Source organism: Geotrypetes seraphini, chromosome 1, assembly GCF_902459505.1.
Source record: "Geotrypetes seraphini chromosome 1, aGeoSer1.1, whole genome shotgun sequence".
NCBI classification, from domain to species: domain Eukaryota; kingdom Metazoa; phylum Chordata; class Amphibia; order Gymnophiona; family Dermophiidae; genus Geotrypetes; species Geotrypetes seraphini.
Window position 1 is genome coordinate 432,602,355 of NC_047084.1, and position 23,092 is coordinate 432,625,446.

The following is a 23,092-nucleotide window of genomic DNA, read 5'->3' on the forward strand; positions in this document are numbered from 1 at the left end:
TTTTGAACCATCCTCATCAGGCGATCCACATCTGATAACACAGTCCGAATTGAACGATTTGGTCAGAGATTTGGGTCTGTCAAAAGCAAAAGCTGAGCTGCTAGGTTCGAGACTGCAGGAATGGTGTTTGCTATCACCAGGTACGAAAATTTCTGTGTTTCGAGACCGGCATCATGATATAACCAAATTTTTTGCACAAGTCGACAGTCTCTGTTTCTGTTGTGACATTGAAGGATTGTTCTCGGTCTTTGGTTGTGATCACAACCCGGAAGAGTGGCGTCTTTTCATTGATTCGTCAATGTTAAGCCTGAAAGCTGTTCTGTTGCACAATGGCAACGTTTATCCTTCAGTACCTGTTGGCTATGCAGCACATATGAAAGAAACATATGAGAATATGGAAATGTTACTAAAGTATGTCCAGTATACCAGGTATAACTGGAATATCTGTGGAGACCTCAAAGTCGTTGCTCTGTTACTAGGACTGCAGCTTGGCTATACAAAGTACTGCTGTTTCATCTGCGAATGGGACAGCCGAGACAGAGAGTCGCACTATTCTAGAAAGAACTGGCCACTCCGTAAAAAGTTAGTTCCAGGACAGAAAAATGTAGCACATGAATCGCTTGTTGACCCGACAAAGATATTTTTGCCTCCTCTTCACATTAAACTGGGACTCATGAAGAATTTTGTGAAAGCAATGAACAAGGAAGGGGAAGGTTTTCGTTATTTAAGACAGATGTTCCCAAGAATAACTGATGCCAAGATCAAAGAGGGTATTTTTGTTGGCCCCCAGATCAGACATGTTATGAGTGACAAGCGATTTGAAGATCTGTTAGTTGGGCCGGAAAAAATTGGCTGGAAAGCCTTGAAAGACGTTGTTGACAATTTTCTGGGCAATTACAGAGCCCCAAACTACATTCAGCTGGTAGACAAACTTCTCAAAGCATACAAGAGAATGAAGTGCAATATGTCACTCAAGATTCATTTCCTCCATTCACACTTGGACTTCTTCCCCGCAAATCTCGGTGCTGTGAGTGACGAGCACGGTGAAAGGTTTCATCAAGACATAGCTACGATGGAGAAACGATACCAGGGCAATTGGAATCCGTCAATGCTTGCCGACTATTGTTGGATGCTACAACGTGATGCACCAGACACTGAATATAAAAGAAACTCGGGAGCAAAACACTTTTAATTCTGTTTCATTTAGTCGCTTGTGCGAAACGTAAACTTGACTATATATTTTATTGTCAGTAAACATAAAAATGTCTATTTCTCATAGTTCTTACGTGATGCAGTAAAACCAAAACCATATTTGAGCATACCAAGTTGGTACCTGTCATAATCACCAAAAACTTTTCAGGAATCAAGACTTAACCAAAAAATTGTTGTGCAGTGATATTAGCAAACATATTAAGATTAGTGAGAGAGAGCCCAAGTTTAATCTATATTCACTAGTTAAGTTTTACCCCAGGGAGATAGCCCAGAGGAAAAAAAGTGCTGATTGCAATGGTGGCAGTGGATCCAGAGCAAGCCTAATTGAAGCCGACTCCATTTGACTCAAGCCCTTTATTAAGGTTTGCTACATTGACCTCAGGCTACAAAATGCAAGGCTCTTTACAATAAACTGAGAAATGATAGGATATTGTGAACTGAGACAAAATTGGTATTTTTTGATGGAGGTGATAGAAACATGACGGCAGATAAAGGCTAAATGGTCAATCCAGTCTGTAAAGAATGAGACAGGAGAAAATTTCAACAAATGAATGGGGAAGCTACAGAAGCAGCCTGAAGCTAGAACAGTAAATCAGGGATACTTGGAACTAAATTGGAAGAGGGGGGGAGGGGGAGAGACAAGGCAGACTAGCAGTAAGCCTCACAAGGGGATTCAGGATTATTTGCCAACAAGTGTGCTTGCTCTCAAGATCTCACTGCTCTGCACCATTTACAAACAAATATGGCACTGGTACGCCCAGTTATTGAACTGTAGGTCATACATACTAGGCACTACTTATCCAAACTGGACATACCTAAAACAGCCTTCTTAACTGAACTCAGATGATATCATAGGTTAACTAGGTTAGGAGAGGGGAATGTGAAGGCAAAACTTTTCTCTCTATATATTTTTTAAGACTTTAATGCATTGCCTGATCTTTCACAAATCCCTTAAGAGTCTCCTCATAGTCCAAAAGCCCTCAAACAGGGCATCCTTGTCTTCTAAGCACTGCCAAGTAAGGAACTTCTCCTATATCAACCCTCAAACTGGGTATCCCTAGCAGGAAACAGGAAAATCAATTGAATTGTTGCTTGGACGTTCCCAAGTCTCTCAACTCTCTACCCCAAAGCTTCTGATCTAGTGTAGTAGTTACTAGATATCAGCACCATGTGATGCAGATCTTAATCTATAGCAGCCTTATAATTAAGTTAAAGTCATATAAAATCTTTCCCATCTGATGGCTGGGGGGTATAACCTGTATATTAGAACTGCTCTGTAAGGATAAAAAAAAACTGCATGTGTTATTCAAACCTGAGCAGAGAGGCTGGCCTAAAACCCAGAAAATGAAAATTTGTAATTACACTGAAGTATGCAAGGTTTAAGGATTTTTTTCCCCAAAACCAAAGGTCATTTGTTTTAAACTGAGATCTTTTACAGGAAAATTATGTTAAAACATGTACAACTTGAATCCAAAAATTAGTGTACTTTTTTTTTTTTAAATTCAAGATAGCAAAAAAAGAAAAAGTTCCATACATTTTACCTTTGCAACTTGGCATCCAGGGGTCCCTACTACTGCTTCACAACAGCTATAGCGAGTTTCCACACCACCAGGCACTGTTAAAAAAAAAAAAAAGAAACAAACTGATTTGATAAAGATCTGCTACTAAAAGTGAAATTTTCAATATCTTGTGTAGTGTACATAGTTTTTAAAGACTTTTCTTCAATAGATTAATGAGTCTTCAGGTAATTTATCATTAGAGAATCTCAGGTTTTACCTGTGAATTCAGTTGAACCATATGAAGATGTTTAATTGTATTTGAAGTTATAACAGTTATAACAGTTATAATGGAAAGTGCTTAATTCAGAATGAGGTAATTCAGATATAATTTCCTATATAGGTTTTTTCTTTATATTATCCTCCACTTTTCTCTTCTAAGACTCATTTCTTCTTTTTAAGAATGATCACGCCCTCCCTCCTTCCTTCCCTCTCTGTCCAGCTCTGCACCCATCCTCCAATGCCCACTGCAGGCCTCCCTTAAGTCTTGGCGGTCCAGCATTGATCCAGGACAGGAGCGATCCTTCCTGCGCCCTGTCCCGGCTAGCTGTTAACCACCCCATCTCCTGGACCCCTCTACAACATACCTTTTGAACCCTGGTGATCTAGCAGTGAAGCAGGGCAGGAGCAATTTTTTTCTCACAGTCTCACGAGACTGCCCCGGGAACTTGTGCAGCCATTTCTGATCATAGCTTTGCACGGGGCAGGAGCAAAGAAAAATTGTTGTTGTGGGGAGATGCAAAGAGATCTATTTGAGGGGTTCCCCACTGAGAAAAAATGTGATGGAAAGGCGATGAATTGTGTATCCATTCGTGAGGTTGTAAGACACGACTCAAATTGTGAGCCAGAAAATTTTTATTTCCTTGAATGTAGACCACTTTCAGAAAGATGTGAAGAATTGCCCAATTCCAAACCTTCTGAGCTTCCTTGGAAAGGGGGAAGAATCCTATTCCTCCCTGCTTGTTGACATAATACATGGCTACTTGATTGTCTGCACGAATAAGGATTACTTGATTGTGAAGAAGATGCTGAAAAGCTTTGACAGCAGATTTATGTGACTGTGATGGACCAATATACTTGAGTACGGAGACAATCGAGATGAGCCCCCCAAGCGTAGGTCAAGGAATCTGTCGTGAGGACCTTCTGATGAGGGGGCGTTTCTCTGGAGAGATTGGAAGAGAGCATCCACCAGTGGAGAGACTATCTCAATGAAGGAGTCACTGTAATGTGCTGAGAGAGTAGATTAGAAGCCTGCGCCCACTGAGAGGCCAAGGTCCACTGAGAAATTCTGAGGTGAATTCTGGCAAAAGGGGTCACGTGAACTGTAGAGGCCATGTGACCTAGGAAAACCATCATGCTTCTCGCTGAGAGTGAAGTGAGGGACGACACTTTGCGATAAAGTTGTATGAGAGTATCCTGACGTTGTAGAGGAAGGAATGCTCTGAGTTGCACAGTGTCCAGTACAGCTCCAATGAACTGTAGAATCTGAGAGGGCTGTAGCTGGGATTTTGGAAAGTTTATTTCAAACCCCAAACTTTGGAGGAACCAAATAGTCCATTGGGTCGCTACAATAACCCCCTGAGATGTTGAGTCTTTGATGAGCCAGTCGTCCAGGTACGGGAAAAACTGAAGACCATAGCTGCGCAGAGCTGCTGCTACTACAATCAGGCATTTAGTGAAAACTCTGGGTGATGATGCCAGGCCGAAAGGCAGCATTCTGTATTGAAAATGATTTCCCACCTGAAATCTGAGAAACTTGCGAAAGGCTGGATGAATGGGAATTTGAGTGTAAGCCTCTTTGAGATCCAGAGAGCAAAACCAATCATTGTGATCCAGAAGGGGATACAAGGATGCTCTGACAAGAAATTTGAGATCCAGGATAGGTCGCAGATCCCTCGTCTTCTTCAGGACAAGGAAGTAACGGGAGTAAAACCACGTGCTCTGCTGCTCCAGAGGAACTTCCTCGATGGCGCGGAGATGAAGCAGAGCTTGAGCTATCTGAAGAAGAAGGGTGGTCTTAGAGGAAGATCTGGTGGAAGCTGAAAGAAGTGAAGAGAGTAACCTTACCTGATTATTGTGAGGACCCAGAGGTCGGATGTAATTAGTTCCCATAATCGATAAAAATGATGGAGATGACCTCCAATGGGAAGAGGGGAGGACAGAGGCAGAATGATTGAGGTTATGCTCAGTGTTAGATGGTCAGACAGGCTAAGTGGACTTGGAGAAGCAGGAGTCTGAGGTTTACGCTGCCACTGTTGTTGTTTCTTAGGAGGCGGCCTTGAATAAGGTGCTGACTTCTGAGGATAGTGCCTCTTATAAGATGGAGGAGGTCTATAACTCTTAGCAGTGGAAGGCTTCAGCTTAACTATAGAGGCAAACAATTTCTCATGCTCAGACAAGCGCTTTGTAGCTGCCTCATCAAACAGCTCAATCCCTTGACATGGGATGTTGGCCAGTTGATCTTGCAGATTTGGATCCTTATCTACGGTGCGGAGCCAGGCTAGACGGTGCATGGCTATTGAGAACACCGTTACTCTGGAGGACATTTCAAAAACATCATATGCATACGAAGTTGACCCAGAGTATGATGCATGTGTTGGAACTCTGGGAGCCAATGTTTAGGTAGATACTTAAAGAAAGTAGGCATGGAGTTGACCCAATGCTTCAGATAGGATGTGAAGACCAAATTATAGTTTAAAATCCGATTCGTCATCATAGAATTTTGATACAGACTATGGCCAAACTTATCCATGGCCCTTCCTTTTCGGCCAGGAGGAACTGTGGCATAAACTTTGGCAGGATTGGTTTGTTTTAAAGAAGACTCCACGAAAAGAGATTGATGGAACAGTTGAGACTTCTCAAATCCTTTACAATGAACCATCTTATAACCAGATTCTAGCTTTGCTGGCACCGCAGGAATAGAATACGGGGTATCCAGATTTCTCTTAAAAGTCTGAGAGAAAATGCCATTCATGGGTAATTTGAGAGAATCCCTAGGAGGATTAGACAAACCCAGCTCTTCCATATACTCCTTAGAGTATTTCAAATCAGACTCCAAGGCAATGTTGAGATCTTTACTCATTTGACATAGGAACTTAGTAAAGGACACCGGATCAGAAGAGGGATGGCCTTGTTGAGGTGAAGGTGAACGAGAGCCTCCCGAAATACCCCTTACAGCAAAGAAAGGTGAAGCCTCTCTAGAATACTGGTACTGAAGATCTGAATCCTTAGGCAGATGAAGACGAAAGTCCACTTCTGGAATGAGTAGGAGAAACAGAACATTTTCTTTTTGAGGAACCAGTTGAAGAAAATCTTGCAGAACTGGTGAGAAACCTGTGGCTTCTGGTGAGGTTCCATAGATTTCCTCGACAAGGGAGTTGTTGGATTCGAGTGGTCTTGATGTCTCGAAGAACGAGGTCTGCCTCGAGAAAACGACCTGGGTTGAGACGAATGCCTCGACAGATGGTGTGGTGATTAACTATGCCTCAAAGAACAGGGCAGTGATCTTGAATCCAGCCTCGATGAGGAATATCAAGGTGTCCTCGCCCTGTGCTTCGAATAAGGTATTGTCTGATGCTGTGAGATAGGACTGGAAGTTGAAAATCAAGGTCGAAACACTTGCAAGGACTCGGCTCCTTGTATAATGTGTTCAGATTGACCTCGAGGCACTCTCAAGGACTCCACTCCTTGTAATAATGCTGAGTGCTCAGGCTGGACTGCAGGAAGCATGGTCAAGGCAGGAGTCAATTGGCAAGCATGTTACCAAACTCCTGATGCAGAATAGTTTCCAACATATTCTGCAAAGCCGGCACCAAAACCACTGGAGCTGGTACAATTTGTGTGGCTATAGATTCTGAGGAAGACGACCTCGAAGAAGAGTGCTGCCTCGTTTTTGAGACACGCTTCTTGGGAAACCTCGAAGCAACCGGGCCCACTAAGGTCGCTGGTGGAATGGGCTGTGACTCATGAAGGACTGGCTTAGGTAGCTTACCTGATGGAGACACTGAGGATAACGGCCCCTCCGGAGACGATTTTGCAGATTTCCCCGAGGATAAGGACTTTCCCATCGAGGAAGGCTTTAACGAGGTCGAGGTCGAAGCTTTGGGCCCCACAGAAGACTTAGACAGAGTCGAGGTTGAGGCTTTAGCTGAAGAAAGATCCATACCCCTGAAAATCTTTTCAAGTTGAACACGACGTCGTTTGAGGGCTCGATTTTGAGGTGTAGCACAGCGGGTGAACGACTCCAGACGATGATCAGGTCCTATGCACTGAATACACCTGGAAAGGTACTACATACTGGAGGGGAGGGTGCGATGGTGCATGGGGAGAGAGCATGTTGGGTTGGGGAGATGGGAAGGAGGGATGCCATTCAAGGGAAGAGGTAAGGATAAAGAGAGAAAGCGTGCAAGAGGCAGAAAGTGTTGAACTCATGGAGAGGGCAAGATTGATGGGGAGGACTGAAAGGACGGAAGGAGAAATATTACACTGGGGAAGGGAGAGAGGGCAGAGAGTGAAAACTTGGACTCAAGGGAGGGAGAGAGAGAGAGAGAGATGTTGGTTGGGGAGGAAAGGAGGACCAGAGGAGAAGCATGCAAGAGGAAGACAGAAAAAAATGTTGCAGTTGTAATACTGTTGTACAGGTCCATGGTGAGACCTCATCTGGAATATTGTGTACAATTCTGGAGGCCACATTATCAAAAGGATGTGCTGAGAGTTGAGTCGGTCTCAGGACTCGAGGATCTCCCGTATGAGGAACGTCTGGGTAAGTTGCAGCTATACTCACGAGGAACGCAGAGAGAGGGGTGACATGATTGAGACGTTCAAATATGTTACGGGCCATATTGAGGTAGAAGAGGATATTTTTTTCCTTAAAGCAGTGTTTTTCAACCTTTTTACACCTATGGACCGGCAGAAATAAAAGAATTATTCTGTGGACCGGCAGTTGAAGAACACTGGGCTAAGTTGTAGGCCAGATCCCACCCATCTCTACCCAATCTCCACCCCAGACCCCGCCCCCATAATAGTACTAATTGCACCTTGCACGTCCCGTGTCTCATCTGGAAGCATTCCCTCTGACGTTGCAAAGTAAGAGAGAAGGCTTCCGGTTCAGGCGCAGGATGCCCGTAGGAGCCACTGCCTGTGGCTCTGTGCACTGAATCAGTTAGGAAGAGGGAGCTGGTTCGAAGATAACGCCGCATTGATCGCACCATGGGCCGGCGGTTGAAGAACACTGTTTTGGGCCTGATGCACGTGCTGGCCCTGTGGACCGGCAGGAAATTTCTGTGGACAGGCACTGGTCCATGGACCAGTGGTTGAAGAACACTGCCTTATAGGACCTATGGCAACAAGAGGGCATCCGTTGAAAATCAGGGGTGGGAGATTTCATAGCGACACCAGGAAGTATTTCTTCACCGAAAGGGTGGTTGATTGTTGGAATGATCTTCCACTGCAGGTAATTGGGGCCAGCAACATGCTAGATTTTAAGAAAAAATGGGATAAGCATGTAGGATCACTTCAAGAAAGAACTTAGGGGAGAGGGTCATTAGAGTGGGCAGACTTGTTAGGCCTGTGGCCCTTTTCTGCCGTCATAGTCTATGTTTCTATGACTGGTGGAAAGGAGGGAAAAATGTTGGACTGGGAGGAGGGCCAGAAAGGAGGAAGGGAAGGGACATGGACTGCAAGGGGCAGAAAGGAGGAAGAAAAAGAAAAATGCTACACAAGGAGGGAAGGACAGAGATGTCAGACCATGGAAATAGGGAGGGAAGGAGAGAGAGATAGGAAGGGAAGACATGGAAAAATAGATTTTGAGAAGAAAGCAGAAAAATTGAATGTTAAGTTAATGCCAAAGATGGATGCAAGGCAGAAAGTGAAGATGGAAAGAAAAACAGTCAATGGATAAGAAGACCCTGGAAACATAGTTAAAAGCACAGAAAAATTAAGTCACCAGACAACAAACGTAGGGAAAATGATTTTATCTTCTATAGTGATTGAAATGTGTCAGTTTTGAGAAAGGACAGATGTTAAACTTTAACTGTGAGGGCCGCAGAAAAAATAGTTAATGTCTTATTAAAGAAATGACAATTTTGAATGAGGTAAAACTCTTATAAATTTTTCCTTTAACAGTTAAAGGAAAGATTTATAAACTATAATGAGGTTTACCTCATGCAAGGTTGTCATTTTTTAAAATAAGACATGAACTATTTTTTCTACGGCTCTCCAAGTACCTACAAAACCAAAATGTGGCTCTGCAAAGGGTTTGAGTTTGAGACCACTGCACTAGAAGGATTTGACATTGATGGAAAAACTACTGCTGAGAGGTCGAAGGACTCAATTGTTCTGGAGGCTGAGTGAATGAGTGTCCAAAAAAGGCTCAATGTAACTGACCTAAAAACAGGCTGAGGGAAGGCCAAAAACAGAAAAGAAAAAGAAAAAGGTAGGGAAAATGAAAAAACAAAGAAAACAAGAAAAAACTGAACATGACTTTTTAGCTCTCCGGAAGACTAAGAACTATTGGTCCTATGAGCCGACATCAGGCGGGAAGGCACTGGCAGTCTTGACACTTCTAAAGAAGTGACAGTACACTTTTGCACTGTCTGTACCGAGGCTCCGTGAATGATGTCACCCACATGTGAGAATATTCTGCCTGTTTGTTCTGGGATAAAAAATTGTACCAACTTATTGCACATCTATTATAAATATGAACCACAGTATTCAGCAGTGCTTAAAAGTGGGATTAATAATTTTTTTGTTTGCCCTTCAAATTCATACTACTTTTGGATTTCAGATCTGCAAAAACCAGGGATTAGGATCTGGCTCTCTGAACATTCGTCTATATCTACTCTGTTTTTCCTCTAATTTATATTCCCTCCCAAATTGCTTAGCCTGTTCATTGCAGACAGTCTTCAATCAGGGGCCATGCACCAGGCACTTAACAGAAACCTGCACTCATAGACCCCAAAATCCAGCTGCCAAGAGCCACTGTTGCAAAATGACTGGGCTTCCTCCTCCTCCTAGGGGCTGTAAGCTCCACCTCTGCAGCACCACTAGTTCTGGCCTAACAGAAGACAAGATCAAAGAATCAAGCTCAGATCCTCTGAATGAAAACGTACAGCGCTGTCATCAATACTATCTGGAAATTACTCATTTCTGAAGAAACATATATTTACCTTTGTGTCTGAGCACCCTCCCAGAATGATAGTTACATTCTTCTTTACGAACATGCTTTCCTTTAGAAGTTACAGAATATGTTTCACCACAGCGACAACAAATCCTTCTAAGACCTAGAACAAAAAGAGAATAATGGTTAGCCTGAAAGTATGAATTTAGAACTTTGAAATTCTCTATAAATAAATTAAGCTTCAAATCCAGGTGTCCCTTTATAGAACTACTCTCAAAACTTCTTGACCCTGGAAATAAATGTCAATTTCTAACCTTCTCTTATTGGAAGAAAATTACTTTATTGTTAAAGTAGATTGTTACCAGTTATAAAAATATAATATCTAGCAGTCTAGTTTCCAGGCATCCTTTAGAATGGAAATTCAATTAGGATCACTTTAGAGCGGCTGGTATAGCAAGGAAAGACACTAGATATCCACAAATCTTTAGGTTTTAAAAGCCATTAATTGCTCAAGCAGTTGAAAACTGAATGTTGTTTTTAAATGACCTACTCTTTATTAGTTTTTGTTTAACAGGATTTCAAATATTGAATAAAAGTTTTTTCAAAAATGTTAAATTAGATCATACCTAATTTTCTTTCCTCGAGTCCTTCAAAACCAAGCCAGCCACTTGAGAATATGCTCTCCAGCCAGCAGGAGACTAAGAACTATTGAAGTGACATCACTATACAGCATTCTGTGCTGCCTTGCAGTGGCTAGTATTTTCTTTAAAGCAGTGAATCTAACTCCCCATAAAAATTAGGAAAAAACATTCAAAGTATCAATTAAACTATAAACAGAAGCAAGTGAACAAGTTCAGCATCTCTTAGAACAGTGTTTTTCAACCTTTTTATACCTACAGTCCGGCAGAAATAAAAGAATTATTTTGTGGACCGGCAAACTACTAAGACTGAAATTTTAAAAACCCATTTCCGTCCCGTCTCCGTGAGCTCGGTCCCCGCAAATTAAACGTAAACTGACAACAAGCGAAACAAAGCACTACACTCGTTAGAAGGAACTAGTTTTCTTTTTACTTTTTTTTTTTTTTAATTACAAAGCTGAAATCGAAATTACGACCTCAGCAGTACTAACGGGGACACACGACACATGCTTTCCTCTCAGCAACCACTTTTTTTTTTTTTTTTGCAAGTCCCACCGGTGGTCGCCATCTTGGCCATCTGACGTACCCAACATTCAATCCTTCAAACCTCAACGTGTATAACGTCATAGCTATGAAATGGCGGGAGGAGGAGAAGGCATGGGGTAGGTTGGTTAGTAGAGCTTGAAATTGTGGTAGTTCGGTCGCTTCACTAAAGGTGTTCATTAATGGGCCCACCCAAGCTTAGTCCGGCAAAAAAACAGGGACTAGGAGCCCTAAACAATTTCCAACAGCCCTAACCAAGGGAGAGTGTTTTCTGTACATAAAGCAACCAGCAACATTAATTCTCCCCCTCCCCAAACACAACAAACATCACCTTCACTGTACAGTTTTCTTCCATTCTTCATAGCATTTCCATTTCCCAATAAAGCTCCCCATCCTAAGATACTTCAAGGCCAGCAGCCTATACAGAGTACCAGTTGTCCAGTTTAGTCAGCACTAATTGCATAACTGGAGCAGCAAACTGTTTCCAACTGGCCATCAGCACCAGCAGGTCGCTGACAGGCACAGTTTAGTGAAGCAGACTTTCCCCCTCCTCCCAAACATTATCATAATGATGCAGAAATACTAACCCAATGAAGGGCTCAAGAGCCCTATGCAAGATAATGACAAGATTTGGAATACTGAAATCCAGAACCCCTGAGTCATTCCACAATCCCACCACATGTGCAAATAAGTACCTGGGAACCCACAGCTCCACCAACACTGTCCATCCCCCCCTTCCAGAGAGTTTTGCTAGGAAAATAGGAATGTAGCACCCATTTTCCACCATCACAGTGGTTAAACCAAGTGTGGCAGTATGCTTCCAGGTCATGTCCCATTCCTCTTGGATTATACGAGGTGCTACCCAAAAGTTTTGGGAATTCAATTGTAAAAAAAAAAAATTGCTTGCCGAAACTCCTAGTTTCTACCGTCTCCTTCGAAGTAGTCCCCTTGAGAATGTATACAGCGATCCCAGCATTTTTCCCATGAGTCCATGCATCTATGGAAGTCATCTTGGGTGAGTGTCTTGAGGACCTGCTGCGATTCTGCCTGGATCTCTTCAATTGTGTTAAAACTGCGCCCTTTCAGTCGTAATTTCATTTTGGGGAACAGGAAAAAAAATCACAGGGGGAAAGGTCAGGCGAATAGGGAGGATGCGTAATCACTATAATGTTTCTGGAAGTCAGGAACTGCCAAACAACGAGCGGGCGCGTTGCCATGGTAGAGCAACCAATGCGTCTTCATGTTCAATTCGTCTGACAAAATTCATTGAACTGTCCCGTATGACTGTCCTACTATCTCACAAACACTGTGGATAATTTGCCTATGATTTGCAAGGATAGTCTCACAAACCTTTGCTATGGTTTCCAGTGTTGTGCTTGTTGACGGTTATCCAGAACAGTCATCGTTGTGGACAGATGTTCGTCCGTCCTTGAACCATTTGTACCAAAGAAAGATTTTGCTTTGGCATATGGCATTATCTTCAAAGGCTTCCTGGAGCATACGATGGGTTTCTGCAGCAGTTTTTTAAAGTTTGAAACAAAATTTGATGCCGATTCTTTGCTCGGTAAAATCCATCACATCGAAATCTGCCGAGTCACTAAAACACAGCCTTACAAAATCACACAGAACAAAGCAATGCGACCACTCAGTTGCATGCCCGTTGGCACACTGATTCACAAAGCATACTGCTAGACATCTCTAGCGGCGGAAGGGCATACTATATCCGTTTGCGCGCGCTGTTCACATTGCCCGAACTTTTGGGTAGCACTGCCCAAATTGGGTATTCCAGACCAAATCTGTTTCCCATGCTAACATGCATTTCAGGGGGATATTGGATCTACTATTAAGGCAGGCATATATAGTGGAAATCATGCCTTTTTTAACCTCCGGGCCCAACAGCTTTTCAAATTCAGTTACCCCCACCCCAAGGAGCTCTCTCAGAATCCCAGCCCGTTGAATGTAGTCCTTTGTTTGGGGATATGGAACAAATCTCTAGGTTCCAAACCATCTCTCTCCTGGAGGTCTCCAAAAGACCGTACAACCTGCCCCTCTATGTCTATAAATTGACCCACACATACCAGCCCCTGAAGTTTCCACCGTGAAAGATCCCCACCCTACAGCCAGAGGCAAATTCAGGGTTAAATCAGAGTGGGGTATACCAAGAGTGTTGCCTTTACTGCAGGGCCAGATGCTCCACCGAGCACCAGACCCACAGGGCAGTCTTCACAGCTTCCAGACTCCCCCCCCCCCCACCCCGTGTACTTCCTACCTCCCGAGAACCATGGCAAATAGAGCAAGGGAATCAAGTTGTCTCTGCTCTGATCTATATCCACCCAGGGTTTGCAGGTTTGAATCTGCCATTCCAGAAACGTCCTCAGCTGGGTCGCCTGATAATATTTCAAAAGGGACGGCACCGCCAGGCCACCAAATTGTTTGTGCAAACACAACACTCTCCCACTGATCCGTGAAAGCTTATGGGCCCACACGAAAGCAAGAAGTCACTGTTGCATTGCCCCAAGCATATTTCTACCCACCCAAATTGGAAGGGTCTGAAAAAGAAATAGAAGCTGGGGTAGAATCATCATCTTAATCACCTCAATCCTACCAAGAAGCAAGATTTTTCCCAAGTATTCAGTTCCTCTCTTAATTCTCTGAAGCGTCGGGATATAATTTTAATTGTAAATACAAAAGGCAGGAGGGCTTATATGGATTTTCAAGTAGCACATAGCTCCTTTCACCCAATGGAAGTGAAAGAGACGGCACAAGGCCCTCTCTCGGACAGGGGAAAGAGTGATATTTAACAGTTCTGATTTGGACACGTTTGTCTGAAAACCCAAAAGCCTACCATAATGCAATCGCTCCGCATCCTCTGGGCCAGAGGCTCCACAACCATGCCTCCCAAAGACAATGCAAGACCCCACCCTCCCCCGATTGATGCTTGTGAGTTCCCTCTAACTTTGCTGAGATGCAGGACCTCTTGTACCCTCTGTCTCTTCTTGTGGGTCGCCACCGAGATGAAATGACTCTGCATTACTGCTTTTAGCCCTTCACAAATTGCCTTCTGGGAAGCTTCACCACCCACATTCAACTGGATATAATCATTAATAATAGTCTGAATCAGCAGATCCAGCGCCTCCTCACCTCCTCAGCGATCGGGCCGGATTCCTGCTCCTGCACGAAGCCTTGCTGCGGCCCCCTTGCCCCAGCTGGGTGTGCGAGCTTGCTCCGCCCCACCCAACTAGCCGGGAGCATTCAAATTCGGCTGAGGGAGCTCCCCCTCAGCAGATCCAGCGCCTCCTCAGCGATCGAGCCGGATTCCTGCTCCTGCATGGAGCCTTGCTGCGGCCCCCTTCCCACAGCCGGGTGTGCGAGCTTGCTCCGCCTCTCCCGACTAGCCGGGGACATTCAAATTCGGCTGAAGGAGCTCCCCCTCGGAAGATCCAGCACCTCCTCACCTCCTCAGCGATCGGGCCAGATTCCTGTTCCTGCACGGAGCCTTGCTGTGGCCCCCTTCCCCCAGCCAGGTGTGCGACCTTGCTCCGCCCCTCCCGACTAGCCAGGAGCATTCCAGCCTGGTACGACCAAACAATGGGCTAAAGATCTTACTCCGTCGCTCCCTCCTCCTCCTAGCTACTCGGGGACTGCTAACAGGAAAACTTCTCTACAACTCCACAAGAACTCATCAGCAACATGTGCCTGCTTGAGCGATTTCTTCCTCCTGCCTTGGAAGACCCCCACAGGCCCACAGCCTGGACAAAATCTTATAAGTATTTGAATGACTACTCTGGCAAATCTAATTGCATGACTTTTTTATATAAAGTATTTGCATGATCTTCCTGAGCAGTAGTGGCTCGTGGCCAGTAGGGGGTGATGTCTGTGGGACGGTAATGGAATGGACATCAGGATATAATAGTGCAGTATTTTTGTGGAATTTTTCTACAAAAGGGCCTGTTTTTCGTATGATTCTGGGTAACTCTAGTTAGATACAAGCATATGTGTTAGTTAAGGCCACGTCCAAAAGAAGCGTACGAAAAGCTGGTGAATAAAAATCTGAATATGGATGTAGTCAAGAAAAACACACTACAGATTAATATTAAGGGAAAGTATAATAATATTATTTGTATGTACTTTGCTATTAGGCTAGATCATGGAGGAAATCAGGATATACATGGACTCCATTTTGTTCTCTGTCTTTTCTGTATCTTCTGTGTTTTGGACTCCATTTTATGTCAGTGACTTTCTGTCTCTGTCTTTGTTCAGGTTTCCCGCTCCTAGCATCGTGGTTCTAATTGATATCAGATGTGCCTTAGGCGGGGTAGGAAGAGCATATTAGATTACGTATCCTAAACTAAGATATAATATGTATTAAATATGAATGACATATAATGTGTGTGAAGTTATGAATGTTGGGCCCAAGTATGGATGGATGAAGGAATTTTGTATTAAAAATGAAATGGAAGATACTAAGGGAAAAATCCTGAACACAACATCCGGAAATGGTTAACTTAGAGTCAGAGACTGCTGTTCCAGTCTCTAACATAGGAAGGCTTCTGTGTGAAGATCAATGAAATTTGAAACTGTCAGCTCAGGGAGAGGGGAAGACAGCCCCTCCTTTCTTCTAAAGCTGACCAATTTTCAGCACTGTTTGTAGGTGTAACATGAAACTTAGTTGTTCAAAGCAGGCTTAGAACATTTCAGCATCTTGCCTGACATATAGACAAATTGTCTGAAATAAGTTTTAAGAATGACAAAAAGAATATTGAATATGTAATAAAATGTTAATGTATATTCAGAAATGAATGTAAACAAACAAATGTAATTTCTGAAACTTTTAAACGTAGAGGAATTTTCTTTGTCTAACTTTTAAGACCACCTCTGTTAGTTTTGATTGGCCCGCACAGCCAATGATGTCACACTGGGCCAAAGGTATATAATGGGGTGCTTCGAAGTATTGAGCTGAATTCGTTATCAGAAGGCCAGCATTTTGGCAACTATAACGACCTCCCACTAACGCAACTGTTAACGGAACTATGCTTTATTCTTTTGAGTTTCATGATTGAAAAATAAAAACAATAAATACATAATTATTATATTTTGTTAAAACCTTGTGTTAGCGTCATTTTCCATGTTTTTTGTTATTTTACACACCTTGAGTGAAAGCTAGCAGCTTAATTGGCAACTGCAGCTTTATGAGTGCGCAGGCGTCCAATGCCCATGCTCACTTCCCGGTCAATTTCTAACTAGATCTCTGTATGATTTAGACTACGAACATTACTTCTCTGAAGCCTTTCAATCTCTGTTGTCCACTCTGTATAGGATGGCTCTCCTAACCAATTATCTGATTTAGGTCCTTATGGTTTATTGGATCTGCTACAAAAGCAGGTCAGTTGCTGCATTTTATGCTATTCCCATTCCAGTACTTATAACAGGGGTGTCCAATGTCGGTCCTCGAGGGCCACAATCCAGTCGGGTTTTCAGGATTTCCCCAATGAATATGCATGAGATCTATGTGCATGCACTGCTTTCAATGCATATTCATTGGGGAAATCCTGAAAACCCGACTGGATTGCGGCCCTCGAGGACCGACATTGGACACCCCTGACTTATAAGGTCTCGCTCAACTACTTCAGAACATCTTAGAGATGTTAATCCTTCTTTATATGACTGTTCAGAAAGGGGTCCCTTCCAAATCCCGGTTGTACCCCCCCACACGAAAACCTAGCAGACCCTACTGTAAAAGACAGCGGATATTGAGAAAGATTACCTACCCTGTAACCACCAATGCTCCTCACCATCAAAATCTTCATGGTTCTACTTAAATATACGCTCTATTAGGAACAAGTCACAGCTGGTCAAAAACTGGCTGGAAGAAGCCAACCCTGATTTTGTTCTTCTAACTGAAATTTGGCTGGTCTCAGATAACGACATTATTATACGTGACTGTCTACCCCCTGGGTTTAAAATTATTTCTCTACCTAGAAGCAGAGGTAGAGGGGGAGGACTAGCGATTATCTTAAAAGAATCATTCGAGTCCACAATCCTAGCCTCAAATTCCTCAGCGAACCTAGAAATTCTTTCCTGCAAACTCTGGTCAAATCAATTAGAAGATGCTCTAATAATTACCCTATTCTACATTCCTCCTAAGAAATGGCCCGCAGCCAGAGACATGTTTTACGAATTTCTCCTTACAAACTCAACACTAGGCCCATACAACCTACTGACAGGTGATCTAAATATTCACCTAGTGCAGGCAGATCAGGGTGACTCCAAAGATCTACTATCCTTCATCTCTTCACTAGACTTCTTTGTGCCGCCCCCTGAAAAGACCCATCAAAAAGGCCACCAGCTAGATCTAGTCACTTATTCCTCCAAAGAGCTAGTCAATCCCAAGATTTTCTGGAACCAAGCCATCTGGACCGACTCTCTATGGTCAGACCACCGTTTGTGTAGCTTCCAATTCAGCTGGCAAGTAAGACACCCCCCAACCAAATCCAAGGAGGCAATAAGAGCTAAGAAAATGGTAGCTAGCAGAGGTAGGGTGAACTCTGGTAGAATTCTGGTCACACTATGACATAACTTCTAGTTCAGACTCGGACTCCTTTTTGGCTGTCTCTTGGACCAACATGAGTCCGCAGATATTAAACAAAATGGCCCCCACTAAACTAAGAAAAATAAGAAATAAGAATCTGGATGGCTGGTATGATACTGAGTTAGGAAATGTAAAACGGGAATTACGGAAACTCGAAAGACAATGGCTGAAATCAGGGGACAGTGTGGGAAGGTCAATCTGGAGACAAAAACTAAACGAATACAAAAAAACTAATAATAAAAGAAAACGCACCAACTTTTACACCAAAAAATCAGATCACCGAACGCCAACAGTAGAAATCTCTTTGAATTAGTCAACAATCTCTATGACATACAGGCTTCTCATGTTCTACCCCAGATTCCCCACCATCTGCAGACGACCTGGCCGACTTTTTCAACAACAAAATCAACAATTGAGATCTAAACTAACAGGTCCCGCAACCAAACATTTGAACCACCCAGTTTGCACAACACAAAGATGAACCTAGGGTAGATATGATCTGGAATAATTTTACTACTCCATCCTGGCAACAATTCTCCAAATATTACATGAAATACGCTGATTCCTACTGCAGATTAGACTGCTGCCCCCCAAATATAATGAAAGTTGCTCCAGTCTCATTTAAAGCCAAGTTATACAACTGGCTCTCCTCTCTCTTACTAACCGGTACTTTCCCTGAAGAATTAGGCCAGATTCTGATCACCCCGATCGTCAAAAATCCTAAAGAATCTACCAAACTGACCTCTAATTACAGACAAATCACGAGCACTCCCTTCTTCGTTAAACTGATGGAAGGCTTGGTCAACCAGGAACTAGTAATGTATTTGGACAAATTAAGCATACTGAAAAACAATCAGTCAGGTTTTCGTTCTGGGTTCAGCACTGAAACTGTCATTGCATCACTGCTGGATTTCCTTCATACATTATTCAGTCAGGGTACCAGTGCCCTAATTCTGCAACTAGACCTGAGTAGTGCCTTCGATCTGGTCGACCAAGTCATTCTGATTGACTGTCTGGAATCAATCGGTCTTTCAGGTAACGTGTTAAAATGGTTTCAGGATTTTTTGAGCAAACGGTCATATCAAGTCTATAGTGACAATAAAAAATCCTGTAGTTGCGTAAATTCTTGCGGAGTCCCGCAGAGCTCTCCTCTATCCCCTACATTGTTCAACATATACCTTGCCTCACTGGGGAACTTACTACAAAGCTTAAAAATTACATTTTATATCTATGCTGATGATATCACCATAGTTATTCCACTTACTACTCTGACCTCCGAGACAAAGATTCATATATCATTCATTCTAGAACAAATTGAACTATGGATGACCGACTTCAAATTGAAGCTCAACACATACAAAATTAAATTTTTCCTAGCAAGCCCTAACGACAAAATCAAAGACTCATCGATCTCCTTGAACGGTCAGGTCTTCCCTATTGACATTCCATTAAAATTCTGGGAGTGACTCTGGACTGCCACCTTACTCTAAATGCTCACACAGATTTACTGGTTAAAAAATGCTTCTCGTTACTTTGGAAACTCAGAACCATCAGAAAATACTTTGATGCAACATCTTTCCGCTTACTGGTTCAATCTTCCATCTTAAGCATTCTCGATTATTGCAACATCATTTACTTGGGAACCTTCAAAAAACCATTCTAAGACTCAGAGTCATTCAAAATTCATCAGTTCAACTGATTTTTGGGCTGAAGAAATGGGATCACATAAGCCCCTATTATCAAAAACTTCACTGGCTGCCCCTGGAGGCGTGAAATTCTGTTTAAGTTCTCTGTTCTGTGTTATAAATCAATATTTGGTCTGGCCCCCACTTACCTAGTTTCCCAATTTAATCTGGCAAGTTCTATTAGGCCTACATGAAGAACACATCTGTTCACCTACCCAACAATAAAGGCTTAACACTACAAAAGATTCCTGGTCAGAATCCTCGCCTTCCAGGCAGGCAAATAGAATGATTGGCTGAACAACGTTATCACGCACTCCTCAACCTACCTCAGTTTTAGAAAATTGATAAAAACGAGTTTGTTCAATCAATTTGTAAACTAAGAATTTTATAGCACTGCAAATTCAACCATTAACCTTATGAACTATATAGCTTTCTACTTCTTCCATTATATAAGATTGTATAGATGTCTTTGAATTGTTGACCTCTTCGCTGATTGTCCAGCGCTTCTTGTTGTAAACCGCCTTGAACTTTTCATGGCTTTGGCGGTATATAAAAATAAAATTATTATTATTATTATGTAGGACCACAGGATCATCCAAGAGGCCATCATTTAGCTTCCAATAAGTACAACCTGTGCTTTGGAAGACAACCCTCCAAATATACCCATACAGGTGAGTGGTCAGATTCGCTCTGTGGTTCAATTCCAGCTCAGCCCACCCTATGTAAAAGTTCTTTCTTCACCAAAATGTAGTCTATTCGAGAGTATGAAAAATAAGTGTAATCCCGGTCCCTAGGGTTCAGCCATCTCCACCCATCCTCTAAGTTAAGATCTAGGAGGAAGCGGCGCAGCTCAGCCCTAGCCCTCCTACCATAAGTCACCTGACTGCCAGAACTGTCCAAGGATGGAAAGTGTGTCATATTCAGGTCCCTCTCAATGATCAGCGAGCCCTCTTTGTATTGAAGTAGCTTAGATGTCATTTCATGAAAGAAGTCACCTGCCTCTCAGTTGGTGCATAAAAATTAGCAAAGGTATAGATGCGACCCTGGAGAACCCCCACCACAATAATATAATGGCCTTGAGGGTCCCGAATCACTGTCTTAACTTCTAGTGGCAGGTTCCTGGCGAACAAAATGCCCACCTCTCTCTTTTTGGAAGCCCCAGTAGATGCCCAATACATCGAAGGGAATCTAGAGTCCCTCAAGTAGCTTTCATAGGCTCTGGGAAGATGGGATTCCTGTAGGAAGCATATCTCTGCTTGGAGATGCACTAGCTCTCTAAACAAGGCTGTACGTTTGGGGAGGGAGGGAATGCAATCCTCTAACATTTAAAAAAAACAATTAAAAAAAATATTGGCGCTGCTAGGCACCTCCTGGGACTAGCGGCTAACACTCAGGCGCCTAGCAGCACTTAGTAATGCTGCACGTCTAAGTAGGCATGTTTAGGGGAGGAGCTGGCTTTAGGTGTCACTAAGCACTACTAGGCATAATTCTATGATGAACCTAGATGCCAAAGATGTAGGCCTTTAAAACCCTGGCCTTACATTACCAGCATCTAAGTTCTTCTTTAGGCGCCAGTAAACAAGATTCTCTAAATAGTATCTGAAAGTGACTGACACACAGCAGATGTCATTTTTCTAGGCACCTGCCTTTTCAGTCAGCACTTACAGAATTAGCTCATGTGTCTATCTTGTGGATGTGTACCCTTTCACAATTTTTTAAGAGCCTGTGAAATGTGCTTTATTTTATTCATTCATTTATTAGGATTTACTTACCACCTTTTTGAAGAAATTCACCCACGGCAATGTACTACGTCTGAAGTAGTGATCTGGCCTTGGCCTCAAATTTGGTAAAATATAGGAAATTTTACTCACCATCAGATAGAAAGTTTTTTGTTACTCCTGTGCATATTATGGCACTGCCTGGTTTGTTAGGATTTATTCGGGGATAACCATTTTCTTCTAATTGCTCTTCACTCAGTGCATAGACTTTAATGAGTTTATAGAAAATGACTCCTGTAACATCTAAACCAGAAAAAGGGGTTTTAGATAAAAAGTATTAGTATATTATAAAACCTCCCCTCCTATAAAATCATGGGAACAGCATTCAATACGATATGCTACACAATAACTGGTCCTCTAAATCAGTGTTTGTCAACACGCGGTATGTATACTCTTGAGGGTATGAGGACCGCTTGGGGGTATGCAGCCTGGCCACTGCCGCCGGGGATCCCTCCCTGCCCACCTGCCCCCTGCTGAAGCCGCTGCCAGGGATCACTCCCTGCCGACTCTGTTACTTTGTTGGAGCCAGACTGGCTCCCTCCTCCCCTAGCAACACTCCATGCAGGGACGCAGGCAGTGACTCACACACTGCGTAGCTAACCCGGAATCTTCTCTCCATCAGAACCGACATCAGAGGGAAGGCTTATGGGCCAGTCACATGCAGCATGTGAATCGCTGCACGTGCTGTCCCTGCATGGAGTTGCTGCTGGGGGAGGATGGAGCGAATCCGGCTCCAACAAAGTAACAAGGTCGGTTTTGGGGATGGGAGTGGTGTGACGGGCGGGCAGGCAGGGAGGGATCCCCAGCAGCGGCTTCAGCAGGGGGTGAGCGGGCAGGGATTCTTGCTGACGCCTGAGGCTTCTGTGGATGGGTCGGCTTTGGGGGAGGGGGGAGTGCAGATGGATGGGGCAGGCAGGGATCCCCAGGAGAGCAACTTAATTTTGGGACAGAGCTGAAAGGCAGGGAGGGGGCACAAACTCGACACAGAAGGAAGGGACGGGGCATGAACATGGGACAAAGAAGGGAGAGAATAGAAAGGGAGAATTGATGGGCATGAATGTGTGAGTGAGAGATGGTGCACATGGGGAAAGGAAGAAAGGAAAATAGGAGTAAGGGAAATAGAAGGATGAGACGGAGAAATGTTGGATATGGTGGTGGAGAGGGTAGATTGAAAGGGATGCAAGGGGGAGGAATGTTGGACATAGTGATGGAGGGAGAAAGTGGCATTGTGCTGGAGGGCAGTGGTGAAAAATGCAGCACATGATCCAGGGGATGAGAGAGGGAGAAATGTTGGATGTGGCAGTAGAGAGGGTAGGAGAGATACCTGGATCTCTCAAGACAGATGGACAGTGAGAGAGAGAGAGAGAGGGAGACATATTGCCAATAGGGATGGAGGAGAGAGGAAGAAAAGTTGGACTCATGGAGAGAAAGAGAGGGAGAGATGTTGTATGGGGAAGGGAATGGGGTCCGGAGGAGAGGAAGCATGAAGGAAGCAGAAAGAAAGAAATATTGAATGCACAGTCAGAAGGAAATGCAACCAGAAACTCATAAAATCACCAGACAATAAAGGTAGGAAAATAATTGTATTTTCAATTTAGTGATCAAAATTTGTCAGTTTTGTGAATTTATATCTGCTGTCTATATTTTAGAACATAAGAATAGCCTTACTGGGTCAGACCAATGGTCCATCAAACCCAGTAGCTCATTCTCACGGTGGCCAATCCAGGTCACTAGTACCTGGTCAAAACCCCAGGAGTAGCAATATTCCATGCTACCGATACAGGGCAAGCAGTGGCTTCCCCATGTCTTTCTCAATAACAGACTATGTAAAAAAAAAGAGAGCTGTTTGGACCCCAGCTAGATTACAAAAGTTAAATAGTTCTTTGTCTAATAAATGCTGGCATTGTAATCTGGATGTAGGGACTTTGGATCATCTTTTGTTTTACTCTCCCCATATCTTAGCCTTTTGGAACC

The 23,092-nt window shown here is 43.3% G+C and overlaps 1 protein-coding gene across 3 annotated transcripts in view; it reads right to left on the reverse strand.

Annotated features, from left to right (window-relative positions):
* LOC117347916 (RNA exonuclease 1 homolog) overlaps positions 1–23,092 on the reverse strand; it is a 189,737-nt gene that overhangs the window by 84,441 nt on the left and 82,204 nt on the right. For all 3 annotated transcript variants that reach the window (XM_033919439.1, XM_033919436.1, XM_033919437.1), the window contains exons 9-11: positions 21,212–21,361; positions 9,935–10,048; positions 2,754–2,827 (exon numbers count right to left, since the gene is read on the reverse strand). In XM_033919439.1, coding sequence (XP_033775330.1) covers positions 2,754–2,827; positions 9,935–10,048; positions 21,212–21,361 — 338 coding nt within the window. The remainder of the gene's footprint in view (positions 1–2,753; positions 2,828–9,934; positions 10,049–21,211; positions 21,362–23,092) is intronic.